The 17,689-nt window shown below is 41.4% G+C and overlaps 1 protein-coding gene across 1 annotated transcript; it reads left to right on the forward strand.

Moving 5' to 3' along the window:
- Nucleotides 1–10,547: 10,547 nt before the first annotated feature.
- LOC143265820 (uncharacterized) lies at nt 10,548–14,241 on the forward strand. The gene is made up of 2 exons (XM_076540005.1): nt 10,548–12,635; nt 12,714–14,241. Exon 2 carries the CDS (start codon nt 13,018–13,020, stop codon nt 14,239–14,241), a length of 1,224 nt encoding a protein of 407 aa, XP_076396120.1. The 5' UTR covers nt 10,548–12,635; nt 12,714–13,017.
- Nucleotides 14,242–17,689: the final 3,448 nt, after the last annotated feature.

Here is a 17,689-nt window from a genome sequence, read left to right on the forward strand (position 1 = left end):
ATTTCCGAAATTTTAAATATCGATACGCAAGAAACTCTTACGGAGAATACTGACACTTTATTGATAGATTCAGCTGCATTACAAATTGACCAGTTACGTTTGAAAAATCTATTTACGACAGAATACGTACAACCTAAGCGTCCTGAAGAAGTGAAAGTCAAAACTGAGCTAAAATTAGTAGTAAAAGATCTAAAGCCATTTAGTTTTTCTCCTCGTAGATTATCATATGCCGAAAGAAATAGTTTACGTGCAATTTTGGATAAATTATTGGCAGAAGGGGTGATTCGCGTGAGTGAATCGGAATATGTATCACCCATTGTACTAGTAAAGAAGAAAAATGGTGAATTTAGAATGTGCATTGATTATCGTAAATTGAATAAACATCTTGCTAGAGATAATTATCCGATTCCACTTATTGAGGATCAGCTGGGTGTCTTAAAGGGAAAGAGGTATTTTAGTTTGCTTGATTTGAAGGATGGATTTCACCATATACCAATTGCCGAAGAGTCTGTCAAATATACCTCATTTGTTACTCCGTTTGGCCAATTTGAATTTACGAAAATGCCTTTTGGGTTGAAACCGGCACCGACAAAATTTCAGAGATACGTGAGCGAAGTACTCGATGAATTAATTCGAGCCGGTGATGTAGTAGTGTATATAGACGACTTCCTTATCGCGACGCAGACTTTGGAGCATCATTTTGTTATTTTAAAGCATGTGTTTAAACTATTAGTAGAAAATAAGCTTAAGTTAAGAATTGATAAATGTAAGTTTTTATTTACCGAGATTGAATATTACTTGATTAATGAGAAGGGAATTAAACCCACCGATAAGGGTATTGACGCAGTGCTGAGATTTCCGATGCCTAAAGTTACTCGCGATATACAGAGTTTTCTTGGTTTGTGCTCGTATTTTCGAAAATTCATAGAAGGTTTTTCAGTAATAGCAAAACCGTTGTACGATTTGTTAAAAAAGGATGTCAAGTTTAAATTTACGGAGGTAGAACTTCGGGCATTCGAGACTTTGAAATCGAGGTTAGTCGCAGCTCCAATTTTGGCAATCTACGATCCGCGTGATTTGACGGAATTGCATTGCGATGCTAGCGCATTGGGTTTTGGCGCGGTACTTATGCAAAGAAAAAATGACTTAAAATTGCATCCTGTATTTTATTTCTCTAAGCGAACGACCGAGGTAGAGAGTAAGTATCACAGTTTTGAGCTTGAAACTTTAGCCATCGTATACGCACTCAAACGGTTTCGAATATATTTACAAGGAATTCAATTCAAAATAGTTACCGATTGTAATTCACTAAAGTTAACGCTACAGAAAAAAGATATTAATCCGAGAATTGCAAGATGGGCGTTGGAATTGGCTACTTACGATTATACGGTAGAGCACAGACCAGGAGAGAAAATGAAACATATAGATGCATTGAGTAGATCGGTTGGAATTTTAATTGTAGAGGACAATTCGTTTGAGCATAAATTAGCTATTTGTCAGGCCCGGGATAAAAAAATAAAAGAGTTAATGGATAAATTGAGCAAGAATGAAAATTCGTTTTACGAAATGAGACACGGATTAGTGTATCGGAAAAAAGATGCGGCATTACTTTTTTATGTACCGGAGGAAATGGAGAAAAGTGTCATGTTTCGATATCATGATGAAATGGGTCATTTGGGGGTGGAGAAAACACAAGACACAATATTTAAAAATTATTGGTTTCCTAATGCGAAACAAAAAATCCAAGATCACATAAGAAATTGCATGAAGTGTGTTGTGTATTCTCCAACAGTGGGCAAAACCGAAGCTGTGTTGCATGCAATACCGAAGGAGGACATTCCGTTTGTTACTTTGCACATCGATCATTTTGGCCCAGTCGATAAGCGACACTTGATAAAGCGATACGTATTTCTTGTAGTTGATGCGTTCACCAAGTTTGTAAAGTTGTATGCGACGAAAACAACTGCTACTTCCGAAGCGGTAAAGTGTCTTTCTGATTATTTTAATAATTATAGTAAACCGAAATATATTGTGTCGGACCGTGGGTCGTGTTTTACATCTCAGGAATTTAATGATTTTTTGAACGAGTGTAATGTCAAACATGTATTAGTAGCGACGGGTTCACCACAAGCAAACGGGCAAGTGGAAAGATTTAACCGAACAATAGCACCTATGTTGAGTAAATTGACTGATAACGACACTGGGAAATACTGGTACAAAATACTATCAGATGTTGAATATTGTATTAATAATACTGTTTGTAAATCTACGGGCGAAACCCCAAGCAAATTGTTATTCGGCATATCTCAGCGCGGTAAAATTGACGATGAAATTAAAGATTATTTAGACAAGTTTGAGATTGATAAAAATAGGGATTTTGAAGACGTAAGAAGCAAAGCGGCTCATAAAATTACTGCGTCACAAAATTATAATATACAGTATTTTAACAAGAGGCATAAAAGTCCTCATGAGTATCGTGAGGGTGATTATGTAATGTTGCGCAATTTTGACACTACTGCGGGGGCATCAAAGAAATTGATTCCGCAATTTAAAGGCCCGTACGTTGTTACGAAAAAACTTAGAAACGATAGATATGTTGTGGCAGATATAGACGGTTTTCAAAATACACAGAAAAAATATCAAGGTGTATGGGAACCTAAAAACATGCGACCGTGGATAAATGTAAATATGTCAAATAATGTTAGTAATTAGAATTAGATTAATGCATGTGTTTATATAATTTCGTTTAATGTTAAGGTTCTTCTTTTTAGTGTAGCGTAGCCCGAGGACGGTCTATCATCAGGATGGCCGAACTGTAAAAGAATACTGTATTGCGCATTAGATCGTTACATTGTATGTAATATATGTTGTGCATTGTATATATGTGTTATGGCGTGATCGGTGGCGGGCATCGAGGCCAACCGAAATTCCGAGCGACGATCGGCAGTTGTCATTGACGTTGTCGGTGGCAATAACGGTGAGAAAAAAGACATTCGATAAAAACGTGTTACGACGTGCACATCGTGCACATTGCCTTCCGTTACTTTTTCTTTATTAAAATATATATACAGTTTATTAACCGTCTATAACGAGTAACGCCTTTTTTATTCATCCTGACAAGACTATTACACAACCATTTGAAGAATCACCCATTGAAAGTTTACCTTTACCAGATACACCTAGGGTACAAAAATTATTTAACCTATTACGTTTAGACCATCTGAATTCCGAAGAAAAATCTAGTGTTGAAAATCTAATTAGGAAACATGCATGTTCGAGAATCCAAACAAAGAGATAGCGCAAACCGTTAGAACCGCGAAAAATACACTTTTTCTAGGCACCGTTTCACAACAGCAGCAAAAGTCGTTGGCGGTGTCTTGTTTTTCTAGCCTAGCTGTTGTCGCGACTCCAACCGTCAAACCGACGCACGGCAACAGCTAGGCCAATCAGGCGACCCGCGGAACTCCACGCTTTGTTTGGATCCTCGAACTGCCGCAACGGAGAAAAATTGAATGCTCCAATCGCGGAATACCGGCGAGTACATATAAGAGCGTGAGACCCTTAGGCGTTCTACTGATTTACGAAGACTCTCGTTAACATAATCACGAACCAGCATCTCTGCGAGATTTAATCCCGTTCAAAGTGACTTAGCTAAGCGCGACTGCGTCGCCCAATAAAAGACAATTCATTTCATTTTGAACTTATATATATATATATTTTTTATGTGCCGTTTAATAAAGTGTACAGTTAAGTTTTCGTCGTGTAATCGTGAGTGTACAAAGTCATACGTGAATCTAACTTTTAAATAAACTTTGTTAATTGTCCATTTGCACTTTTCTTGCACCCAAAAACCAATCCCACGTTATCTAGCTCAGCGCTGAGCTTTCCGGCAATTCGACTATACAACAAATAAAGTACACCACCGGATCATTACTACCGATGATGTACCAATTAACGTTAAACAATATCGATACCCACAATGCCATAAAGAAGAGATTAATAGGCAAATCGACGATCTCCTCCAAAAGGGTATAATAGAACAGTCAACATCACCCTACAATTCACCCCTATGGATTGTACCTAAAAAAGAAGATTCCCAAGGTAAAAAGAAGTGGAGACTGGTAATTGACTTTAGAAAATTAAACGAAAAAACAATTGGCGACGCATATCCTCTTCCTAACATCAATGACATCCTGGACCAATTAGGAAGTGCCAAATATTTTTCAATTTTTGATTTGAAGTCGGGATTTCATCAAATTCCCATGCATCCTGACGATAAGAGTAAAACTGCATTTTCAACCCCCTATGGCCATTACGAATTCAATAGAATGCCGTTCGGACTGAAGAACGCACCGGCCACATTTCAACGACTAATGGACAATGTACTATCCGGACTTCAAGGAATAGAAATATTCGTATACCTAGACGATATTGTAATTTACGCCAGTTCACTTAGGGAACACGAAATCAAGTTCCACAAATTAATGGAGAGACTAAGAGATGCCAACCTAAGCCTGCAGCCTGACAAATGTGAATTTTTGAAGAAAGAAGTGACATACTTGGGCCATATCATTGATGAAAACGGGGTAAAACCAGACCCCAAGAAAATAGAAGCAGTAGAGAAATTTCCAGTACCAGAAACAGTAAAAAACGTACGGCAGTTCCTAGGACTCTGCGGGTACTATAGAAGGTTCATAAAGGATTTCTCGAAGATAGCCAAACCATTGTCGGACTTGACGAAAAAGGAGCGGAAGTTCGAGTGGACACATCTCCAGCAAGAAGCCTTTACTATTCTTAGGGAAAATTTGTGTAAAGAGCCAATCCTAATGCATCCGGATTTCAACAAACCATTTAACATTGCCACAGATGCGTCAGGCATAACAATTGGTGCCATCCTCAGCCAGGGTGAAATTGGAAAGGACCAGCCTATCGCATACGCTTCAAGAGTTCTTAACCCTGCTGAAACACGGTACTCGACTACGGAGCGAGAATTACTTGCCATAGTCTATGCAGTACATCATTTCCGCCCATACGTCTACGGAAGGAAATTCTTCCTCATCACGGACCACAAACCTTTGGTCTGGCTGAACAGTGTCGCTGATCCAACATCGAGGTTACTACGCTGGCGAATAAAAATAAGCGAGTACGACTACGAAATCAAATACAAAGCTGGAAGTTTGAACGCTAACACGGACGCACTATCCCGTAATCCCGTTCAGACGAAAGTATTACCAGTCAATTCCAAAAGGCCTCGATCAACAACTACAAGCACAGACACTAAGAGGGAAATCAAAAAGAAGAAAGAGTGGCATCAATATAAAACTCGTCCGCAAGATTCAGCTACGTCTAGCTCAAGAGAAGTTAAGAAGAAAAAGGAATATCATCAATATAAAACTCGACCACGAGATTCAGCTACGTCTAGCTCCAGAGAAATTAAAAGAAGAAAAGAATGGCATCAGTATGAAACCCGACCACGGGAATCAACGACCAGTTCACGAGAGGTTAAAAGAAAGAGGGAATTTCATCAATACCCTACGCGTCCATTAGAAGACATAAATGCTGACCAATTACCAAATAAACGAAGAAGAAGAATAAAGCAAGAAGAAACCTCTGATGAATCGAATTATTACGATACGGACGATTCAGATGACGAAATTAGTAGCCAAAAAGGAAATGAAGACTTTAAAATGGAAGTACAAGCAGAAATACATCCACCACCTTCGGAATTTAAAGTAAAAACTCCGCCACCATTAATATTGAGGAAAAACGATCCTATAGTAATTGGGGATGAAATAGAAGAGATAGATGAAGATACCATAATTCCCAAACACCTATTCAAAGATCCTCCTAAAATTAACGCCGACTCTTCCTCTCCAGAACCCCAGGAAGAAGAAACCCCTCCTATTACACCTGAAATATTAAACAAAACCGGTCCAGTAACTCCTATTAAAATTAAAAGAGAAGATGGAGAACTTACTGTTAGCAAAGCAAGAAAACCGAAAATAACAGAAGAGATAGTGAGTTCTATAACAGAAGTTAAAGATCATCTTTGGACTAGGAAGGGACCAGTAGCAGTATTCTGGAACTCTCAGGGAAATCCTCTTGACCCTGAATCGGAGCTGTTTATTAAAAGAAGGAAGATCAGACCAGCACCTAGGAAAGAAATTATACAAATTAAGCTAAAGAAACAATGGTTGTTTGGCGTAACAGTAACATCAAAGAAGGAATTACCACAAATTCTTAGGAAACTTGCGTTACTCCTTCGAAAACACAAAATTAGTGACATTAGCTTACCAAATGATAAATATCTTAGGAAATTAGTATACATAATCTTTGCTAACATACCCATTCGAATCACAATCTGTACAGGTGATATTAAGACTCCGTCATTTGAAGAAAGAATTCCCATTATCCAGGAAAATCATACTACACCCACTGGGGGACATAAGGGAATTAGAAAGACTTACCACCGCATTAGAGACAACTACTACTGGAAAAATATGAAAAAGGACATAGCTGATTTTATTAAAACTTGTATTGACTGCCAAAGGAATAAGTTGGTACGCGTTAAAAATAAAGAGCCAATGGTTATTACAGATACCCCATTGGACGCATTCGACAAAGTTTCATTAGACATATTAGGACCGTTACCTTTAACTTCAAAAGGGCATGGTTATATACTGACAATCCAGGATAATCTAACTAAATACTCCATAGCAGCACCTGTTGTCTCGATAACTGCCGAGGATGTAGCTAGAGCATTTACCGAACACTTCATTTGTAAATTTGGTTGCCCCAAAGCAATCTTGACAGACCAGGGGACATGCTTTATGAGTTCCTTGATGAAAAAGCTGGCAAAAATATTTCACATTCAAACGTACAGAACTTCATCCTTCCATCCTCAGTCAAACGGTTCCCTAGAAAGAAGTCATCAAATCTTAATAGAATATGTCGGAGAGTAAAATCGAAACCGCCGGGAAAACAACATCGAAACGTTCGGAGGAAAGGAACGCGATGTCCTTGCCTCAGTAACAGAAAAAGACAGTCGCTACGGGTCTACGGTCGCGATCGGTCGAGCAATCTCGCCGTGTACCGGGTGATAAAAGTTTCTATATTTTTTCTCGCGACGACGATAATCCGCGGTTCGCGTTACTACTACTCGCGGAGCCCTGCCGGCAACAAACACACAATAGACATCGTTTACGACGACGTCTGGACGTCTCCCCGAGCTGGAGACTCCAACGGAACCTGGTTTCCGCACGATCGCGTTTCAAAATCGCCAAAGGGAACTGTTTCCCAAAAAACCCGGTGTCACGCGATGAACTGATCGCTGACGGGCGCCCAACCTTTGTGTACACATTATATCATCAAACGCGACACACTCACACATGCCTCAATCATACGACTTCAAGTATGTATTTTCAAATTCAAGGGTTTTTTATGCCTTCGGGCTTTTTCCCTTCATCAATTAACGTCAAGGGTTTTTTATGCCTTCGGGCTTTTTCCCTTGCTCGATAATTCGAATAAACAATCAGTTCAACTCATCATAATCCAGAGTTCTTATTTAATCAACCGCATCCTTACTCTATCGTCCAGTCCTTTGAAATTTAATAACGTAGTGATTCCTTCACTAATCGAATAGAATTGGAATTCTTCATGTTGAAGAGTTTCGACCGTACAGAATATTTAAAACATTTCCTCACGCAAGAAAAACAATGGGATGATTGGTTACCACAGGCAATGTTCTCATATAACACGAGTATACACGAAGGAACTAAATTTACGCCCCACGAATTGGTACACGGAAGAAAAGCGCGGCAGCCATCAAACTTTCCAATTGAAGAAGCAATGTGTACATACCCAGATTACGTGGATAATCTCATCACAAAATTACATAATTTCCGAACCACTGCGCGAAATAATTTAAAATTGTCCAAACATCGTCAGAAATATTACTATGATAAAAAGATTCGACCCATACAATACGAAACAAATGAAGACGTATTTCTTCTTAACCCATCACGGAAAAATAAATTAGAGAAGGAATACTCTGGTCCATACAAAATTACAAGGACCATAGAACCAAATAATGTAGAATTGCAAGTCGGTGGGAGAAACAAAAGGCGAATTGTTCATAAGGATCGCATTAAAAGGGCCCACCTACCAATGAGGGATCGAGAATCGATAGAGAGATGAGCGTGCGCGCAAACAAGGGTAGAATAATTTAAATTTACCGCGCTTCGTAATTTTGCAATCGCGAATTTTCTAATACATAAGAACTAGCAACTAAGAGTGTGGCAAATTGCGGAAACGAAGCGTGTAGCGTCAGAACGCAAAAGCATTATAAACGAGCAAGACGTACGAAAGTTTGTGCTGGAAAAAGAAGAATTCCTGAAAAGAAGACTACCTTCTTGTAAGAATAATGGTCCAAAGCGCAAACATATTAAACGCAGTCTGCGTAAAGGATATTAATCTATCATTTTTCTTTAAATATAACCCATTAATGGGGAGGTTGTGCTTGAATTGCATTACCGGGGCACACCCGGAAGCGAAGAAGTAATGGTGGAGCGTAGGCAAGAATCAATTTTCCAATATTATTTTAACTAATATGATTTGATATACATATATAAATATATATATATATTTATACATATAGGCTCACACTTTATAGTAAGACAAGACTACGCTTTGCGAAAAAGTCGTTGCGTAGCGTGTAGGAATATATTATCCTATACAATGCCAGCATTAGCTTGCAGCGAATGCAGCAGTAAAATCGCTACTATGGACGTAGATGACGTTGAGGCATATGACAACGGAGTATTGCTAAACATAAAAGAGACATATCCGATTATTGAAGTGGAAAATATTGGGCCCCAAATTAATTATAATATTCATTAAAAAAAAAAAAAAAAAAAAAAAAAATAATAATACATATATATATATATTTTGTTACCTATATTTTATAAAAAGAGAGAAATTTTAATTTTATTGTATTATAAAATAAATTCTTTTGTTATTCCTCATAAATAACAGTGTACAAATTTATTACCGTATAATTAAATTAATAAAAAAAAAAGGGACATAAATAATAAATACATTCTAAATACACGCTATATACATATATATATATTAACAATGCTTCAACGAACAAAACGACGCCATATTAATTATTGTCAAAATGGCCAGAAGAGCAGGCAGACGTGCCATATTGAGGAATTTAAAGAAGAAAATACAGAAGAATTTAAGCCAGGTAATTCAAAAACATATAAAATATATACATATAAAATTAAATAGAGCAAAATTATCATATAATTTAGGGGGAATCCACTAATAATAAGTGGAAATTAATAAAAATCGAAATTCCCGACCCCCCCTTACAAAGAATATAAGAGGATAGATAATCTCAAAGATCCGAGGCGGAAATATTGGAGGTTGTTATGGCTGTTTGGGCGAGGAGCTGTATCACCGAGGAACAGCGAGGATAATTGCCGATGTACAAGATGTATAATTTCCAAATTCGTAAACCAAAAGTCTCTTGAGGACAAGAGACCTACATAAGGGGGAAGGTGTAACATCCCGGGAAGAGTTTTTTTTTTGTGGCAGTCCTATGTTCAATTTCATTACCCGCTGATAGAAATAGTTTAGTTACCGACAATATTAGACAATTACCGACGGTACATTATATATCAATTACCTTATGTATTCAGTTCAGCGGTCGGTAACCGATACATATATATTTATTTCTATTTTCATTTTCAATAATTATTTTATATTTTCAATTTAGAAAGGATAATGTAGTTTACAAAGACAATCAAGTTAAGTTAGAACAATTAAAAACAAAATTAATGTATTATTTTATAGTCATTCGAATAAATGTATAATTCTATATGGAAAATTCCGTAATGCGATGTGCTTACGTGCCGCGATGCTCGCCCCGAATTTCCTAGTATTCTCGCGTAATCCTAGAGAAGGATAGGAGTATATTTTACAATTTCGACGTTATTGGTTATTAAAAACCATTAGTTGAACAAATCAGTTAATGCATATCAGGCGTACTAATATTATGTTATCCGGAAATAGAGTCAGATGTTAGTTTATTGCAGTGAATATTGTAAATTATAATATTGTTCAATGGAATGTTCTAGAAACACCGTATGCTTATACATTTAGCTCCAATCCGTATAGAAGTCGTGCGTAGTACATAGAGGAAGACAGAAAATGCAATTTCATTAAAACACTACTAAAATACTACTTTTATATCAACAACATAAACCATTGAGTAGAATGCGATATTGATAATGTAATTAAATCGTTCGTTTTCATAATTAATGCCTAATTGCGAATTTATACGATAATTATATATTTCGACGTTATGGGGGTTTTCCGAGAAATTACCAGACTGGCGAGTATAAAAGGCCGAGCGAAACTCGCCTAAATCGCAGAACAGTTTTCGAAGTCGAGCCAGCTAGAAGTCTACAGATAAGTATAACCGGAACAGTTTTCGCTGTGAAGAGCCGCAACGATTCTTAATACTTGACAGGTAAAGCGGGTATACGCCATTTGGATACTTGGTCGTGGGTCGTTCTAGTAGCCAGTGAACAACAGGCTCCCCATTCAAACGGTCTCGTATCTGAAACTCCTTTAGGAGAGTGCTATACTTAGCGCCAAGAAAGGCTAAGATATCGAAACGATAGCTCTCAGCTACTCAAATTTGATTTTTCGTCGGATTGCTAACGCGCCGTCAGATTCTCGGAGTTCGCTCTGGGTAGTTTCGTAGCCAGCTAACGCAGGCTCCCCATTTGAGCGGCTTGGTCTCTGAAGCCCGTGTCTTTTGGGTGGCAGTTCAGCAATTACGATTTTATATTAGAATCAATTGATTTGCTACCCTGTTGAACTTATACTGTTCACCCTTTTCCTGTATCGTTGGGTCGTTCTAGTAGCCAGTGAACAACAGGCTCCCCAATTAAGCGATCTGGTTTTGGCTGTCAGTGTTCGTTTTGACAAAAAGGGTCATGGACAATTAGTTGTCGAGACAAACTAAGAAAGAGTAACTGTTCCGAGTAAAGTTCATTAGAATCAAACAAATCTTGGAATTTTGAATTAGTAAAAGAATATTGTTCTGTCATCAGCGTAATCTCAGTAGTCGACTACACCGCGTTAGATATCAGATAAAATCATTAATCTGTCTAACTTTGCGAAAGCGTATTTAGGTACACTTAGAGAATCACACTTAGGTTGTGTTCCTCGCTGCGGTAGACTATCACGCGCTAGTATTAATAATTTCGTAAAAGACTTTTCATTATATAAATTATAAACGTATTAATCAATATAAACTTTGTAATTGCGATAGCGTTCGAGACGAGAACTGAATAATATAGAATATTGAATTCAATTAATTATATAAAAGCGAAGTTAGCTTCATCCGAAAACAGACTTAGGTACGATCTAATATAAAGTATTACCTAGCGAGAGTCATTTAGTTAGATTCATAATTATCTATTACGTATTGCTTAATTTGCCAAGTTCTGTTATTTCTATTATTAATATTATATCAAGTCTATTCTAGTTTCTTTAATCAAACCAGTATACTTTTCATATTTTGTTATTTGTTACTTGTTATTTGTTAAATTCATCATCTTCGTTATTTTATTGAATAAACCCTTATTGTTGAAAGATATTGGCCTGCGGATTTCACTCCTTAACCGCACACCACACGAGTCCCACAATCTTTAGATTTAGTTATTTTCCAAAACGAGTCGTTTAATTGGTAAAAGCCGCTCTTTACCTTCTTAGCGCTCGTAACTATCTGAACTTAGGTTCCAGAGTCGTTACAGATGCTTCAACGTCTCCAACAACAGCTGCTTCCACGGGACCCAGGGCCACGACGTATGCCAACGAGCTACGCTAACCCAAAAGCTGAGTGAAATAATTAAAAGATACAGTCAGCGAGGCGAGTGAAATAGCATATTATTTCACTGGACACCCCTGGCCGTAACAAAATTGGTGACAGCGGTGGGATTGACTCAGCACCGTGGAGAGATAGCTGCCTACGTGACATTCAGCGAGTCAAGATTATGCAGCGTGAGAAGAAACAAAGCAGACAAGGAGGTCTCGAGATAAGAAGCGCGCCAGACGTTAGGCGACACCGGCTGGACGCTCGACCGTACCGAGCGGGAGATGAGGGCGCCGCATTCCTGAGCGCGCCAGTTCCCACGACGCGCCGGGTCTCACGCCAGCACGGGTGACGCATCCGCTGCCGCCGCAACAGCACGCTCATTCAGTCACGCTCCTTGATACAGTGAAGACGTCGAGTTCGCGCTCCAGAGTTTTTTTTTCGACAGAGCAGATCCCTAACGTTCTTGACTTTGCAAGCGGTACGTGCACTCCAGGGCTGTACTACCTCTTGCCTGGAAGAGGTTTAGGGCATTCTGTCCACAAAATTCGTTAGTTTTCCGTAGATATTCGTGTCACACTTGCGCGTAAAAGCGAAGGTGTTGCCACAGTATCGAAAGAAACTGCGAATTTTTCGCGTACAACTAAGTGAGTAGCTCAATTACGAGCCGACGACCGCTGTTGGTAACCGGATTTTTGCACGTCCACGAACGCTGCTGAATACGCGAGCCAACAGCATACCGGTAAGTCATTGAGACTGAGTACAGGAATTGTACTTTTCTCTCGTAAATAAAATTTTAGTAATCATCGTTTGAAAATAGGGGAAAAGGAAGCGTGGCTGCCGTGCGGGCCGGCGAGTAAAAGCAAGAAAGCTGAAGCTCCTTGAGGAAGAGTTTCTGCAACAAGTGTTTGGACCAGAAATTGTGACCTTAGATAGTGAATCGGACACTGGGACGTCATCACGCGAAGTGCCGTTGTTCAGTTATGACATTTTGGACACAAGAAGTGCCATAAAAGTGTACAATCACCGAGAAGTGCCAGACGAAGTGTTGGTGGACTTTTTCAGGGCGTTCCGCGAGAACGAGTGGTCGTGTCCGTTCTCGGTAAACGAATTCTGCCGTCAACATGCCATCTCAACCGGCTGGGACTCAGAAAACGACGCCGATGGAACTCCGTTCGAGACAGACGGAGCTGATGAGTGAAGACGAGGTGGCCATGGTGCAAAAACAGCAAATCGAGAAGGAGAGGCGCCTTCGAGAGGAAGCCAGAATGCTTGACAGCGAGAGACGGGAGCTGGAGGAAGCTCGCCTACGGAACGAGGCGGTGTTAGCAAAAATCCGGAAAGCTGAAAAGAACCAAGGCGCGATACCAAAGAAAAGTGATATTCCCGAAGAACCACCCGCAGAGATGGAGGTGCCAAGTGTCGCCGTTGCCAGTGAATCTGTTAGTTACACCCTTAATGAAGCGGTAAAGATGGTGCCCGCTTTGAACGGCTCTCCACCGACCTTATTAACATTTACACTTAAGCTTATTATTGGACATTTGAGTGGGCACGCAGCTGCCGCCGTGGAGGACGAAAAAATCGACACCGTCGCTGAGCTGTGCAACATCCTAAGGGACATTTTCGGACCACAACGCATCGTCGACTACTACCGCGGTGAACTAACCAGTATCTACATGAAGAACGGTGAACACGTTCTAGATTTTATAACCCGGGTGAAAGACTTGCGTGATGCGATCCTCGACTGCGACCGAGGCACGCCTAATATCGATGAAATTAACAATTTCGCGAAAAGCTGTTTTATTGATGGGTTGATGTCACCCATGCGCTTAGAAGTGAAAGTGGTCGCGGCCGAACCTTTAAAGTGCGTATTTAGAGAAGCCATCTCGGTGTTCAAGAGACTAGAACTAGAAAAGTCGAGACAGGGCCGTACCGAAGTGCGCCGCGTGAATTTTGAACAGCGTGACGGAGCCCCTGACTGGCGATCAAATAGAAACTTTAGAGAGAACGAATCTCCGCGTCGCGTTGATTTCGGAAGGCGTGATCAAAACCCAGAATGGCGCGAACGCCGTTTGAGCAGTCCGCCGCGTCGCGACTCGTGGAAATCAACATCGCCCGTCCCGCCGCGGAATTACCAAGCGAACCGATTCTGCCGATACTGCAACATTCCAGGTCACGATCTGCACGAATGCAGAAAGCGTCGATATAACGAGCAAATGCGAAATTCGGGAAACGAGCAAGCCCTCCCGCCCGTGGTGATCAGGAGACGGGTGGGTCCAAACGCGAAAGCAATACACACAGTAACGTTAGAACAGCCCGAATTAATTGTAACAACGGACGAGGAGTGATGATCCCGCAGATAAGCGTCACCGCGCCAGAACTCAAGGTCAAATCAGTCCTCATGATTGATACGGGCGTGGAGCCAAATTTGATCAAAATAGGAGCATTAAGACCCGAAATGGTCATAAATTTAGATGACCGTATGTCGATATCAGGTATTTCGGCTCAGGCCATGCTCACTATAGGGGCAACGGATGTCACATTGTTCGGTGAAAAATTCAAATTTTACGTTGTGCGGAATTCCTTCCCGATACCAACGCAGGGAATACTCGGGAACCCGTTCCTGACAGACGCGGAGATTTCGGTGCGGGACCAGTGTGTCCGTCGGAAAGACGTAGTAATACCGTTCGATACCGGAAACCCCATTAAGATAAAGGCTCGAACTATCATGAATATAAGAATACGCGCGATAGGTCCCGACACGGGCTACGTCGCCCGAAGGGAATTGGCGCCGAACGTGCTATTAGGAGACGCGTTAGTTAAAATAAGACAAGGCAGGGTTATCGTAAGAATCGCCAATTTCTCCAACGAAGACGTAGAATTGGAGGAACCCTTTGTACAGGTGGAGGATGTTGAGGAGATCTCGCAGACTCCATTGTTTGTGGAACCACACGCGAGTGTAAACACGGTCGTGTCCCAACATTTACCCGATCACGACCGTGCAAATCAAGTTTTAGAGCTGATCGACTTGGCACATCTAAATGCGGAGGAAAAAGAGCACGTTAGAGAATTGATCTGCGAGCATCACGACATCTTCCACCTCCCGGGCGAATATCTGGGAAAAACGCATGTTCTGGAACACAAAATTCCGACCACCGACAATGTTCCGGTGCACGTGAAGCAGTACAGGTACCCTCCCATTCACAAGCAAGAGATCGATAAACAAATGCGCGAACTGTTAGAAAGTGATATTGTACGACCGTCGACATCCCCATATAACTCGCCCTTGTGGATAGCCCCAAGAAACCCGATGCTCAGGGAAACAAGCGATGGAGAATGGTCATTGATTTCAGAGCATTAAATGAAAAATCTGTGGCAGACGCGCACCCGATCCCTAATATCGTAGAAATTTTGGACCAACTAGGAAGCGCCAAGTACTTTAGCGTGTTTGATTGTAAGAGCGGGTTTCATCAGGTGGGAATGGCCAAGGAAGACGCCGAGAAAACGGCTTTCTCGACTCCCTTCGGCCATTATGAGTTTGCCCGCATGCCTTTCGGTTTGAAAAACGCACCGGCAACGTTTCAAAGGCTTATGAACATAGTGCTTACGGGACTGCAGGGGTCCGAACTATTCGTCTATGTGGATGATATTGTAAACTACGCTAGCTCACTACAAGAGCACCGAGATAAATTTAACAAATTAGCAAAGCGCCTTAGGCAAGCTAACCTAAAACTAGAACCTACAAAGTGTAACTTCCTGCGCCGCGAAGTCGCGTACTTAGGGCATGTCATAGGCAAAGACGGAGTCAAACCATGTCAAGAGAAAGTAAGAGCGGTTCGAAATTTTCCCGCGCCTACGTCAGTCAAGAATGTAAGGGAGTTTCTGGGTCTGGCACTATCGCCGATTTATTGACGGGTTTTCACGAATCGCACGGCCCCTCACGGCCTTACTAAAGAAAACTAGCAAATTCGCCTGGGGACCTGAGCAGGTACAGGCATTTAATGCCCTGAAGGAGGCATTGTCCACGGAACCGATACTTCGATACCCTGATTTCAGCCAATCGTTTCACATAACGACAGACGCGTCCGGACACGCAATCGGGGCAATTCTGAGTCAGGGTGAGATCGGTCAGGATCGACCGATAGCCTACACATCCCGATTATTGCAGGGGGCAGAATTAAACTACTCCGCTATCGAGAAAGAGTGTCTAGCAATTGTCTACGCGGTTCGACATTTCAGGCCTTACGTATATGGGAGGAAATTCGATCTTATTACCGACCATTGGTATGGATGACGTCGGTGAAGGATCCCACATCGAGACTCCTTCGCTGGCGGTTAAAATTGGACGAGTACGATTACAAGGTGATATACAAAGCAGGGAAGTATAATGTTAACGCCGATGCATTATCACGAAACCCGGCACCAGTCCTTCCCATCCACTCCAACCCGCCAACACCCGACATGGAGGAACAGACGCCATCTCGACCACCTGCGCCGACTGTAGATAACGAGACCGACGAAACAAACACCGATACGTCCGACCCGAGCGACGACGACGACGACGATAATCGTATTCGACAGGCAACGCCGACGATAGTAAACATCCGGGATCGGTTGATTACGAGACGGGATAACTTAGCAGTATTCGTTACGGTAGACCAACACCCGCTGGATCAGGGAAGCATAGACCTGATAAACGAGAACAAACTCCAAATACCCAACGATCTGGAATGCACGATCCCCCGTGTTGTCAGGAGAGCCGCGTGTAACATCATCTTATTACCCGTAACATTAAAAGCGACACAGGAACCGTCTCCTGACGGCGTTCTAGCTTGCATGCAATCACTGAGTAACGTTTCAAACGAATTAAAATTGTCTTCTATCAGTATATCGCGTACGAATTTTGCAGCGGTCCCTTGGACCTATACGGCACAAGCAATCGCAAATTTGTTCGAGGGAACGGGAACGACGATATTTGCATGTTCGCACGAGATCCGTATACCCGCGCAAGACAGGCGACAGGAGCTACTAACCGAGAGTCACATTTCGTCCTCCAGAGAACACAGGGGATTTGAAGAAACGTACCGCGAAATCAAAGGGAAATATTATTGGCCGACGCTAAGAAACGACATCCGGATGTTATTGAATACGTGTGCAAGTTGTCAGTTGCGAAAACTAACGCGAAGGGGAAACCGACAGGCACTAACACTAACAGACACGGCGGGTAAGGCCTTCGACAAGGTCTCCTTTGATACCATTGGTCCTCTCCCTTGCACAGATATAGGGAATAGGCACATCCTGATTATTCAAGATCTACTCACGAAGTATTCACTTGCTATCCCTCTCCGGGAAACGTCAGCAGCCGAAACAGCCGACGCGTTCGTGAATTATTTCATTTGTCGTTTCGGAGCACCCAAAGCAATCCTTACCGACCAAAGTACAAACTTTACCAACGCACTGGTAAAAGCAGTCGCGAGGAGATTCAAGATAGCCCACTTTCAAACCACCATTTTCCTCCCTCAAGGGAACGAACCTGTTGAACAATCGCACCTGTTGCTAACGGAGTATCTAAAGCCATATTTGCAAAAAGAAAACTGGGACGAATGGCTGAACTTAGCGATGTTAGGTTTCAATACTAGTGTTCATGAAGAAACCCAATACTCTCCGCATGAGTTGGTTTTTGGGAAACCTGCTCGGGCCCCCGCGGCATGTGAAACCCTAACGATGACCACAGATAGGGCATACGATGAATTTCTAAAGGACTTAGACGCAAAGATTTCCCACGCGATAGTAGGC

The sequence above is a fragment of the Megachile rotundata genome, chromosome 2, assembly GCF_050947335.1.
Source record: "Megachile rotundata isolate GNS110a chromosome 2, iyMegRotu1, whole genome shotgun sequence".
In the NCBI taxonomy this organism is placed as follows: domain Eukaryota; kingdom Metazoa; phylum Arthropoda; class Insecta; order Hymenoptera; family Megachilidae; genus Megachile; species Megachile rotundata.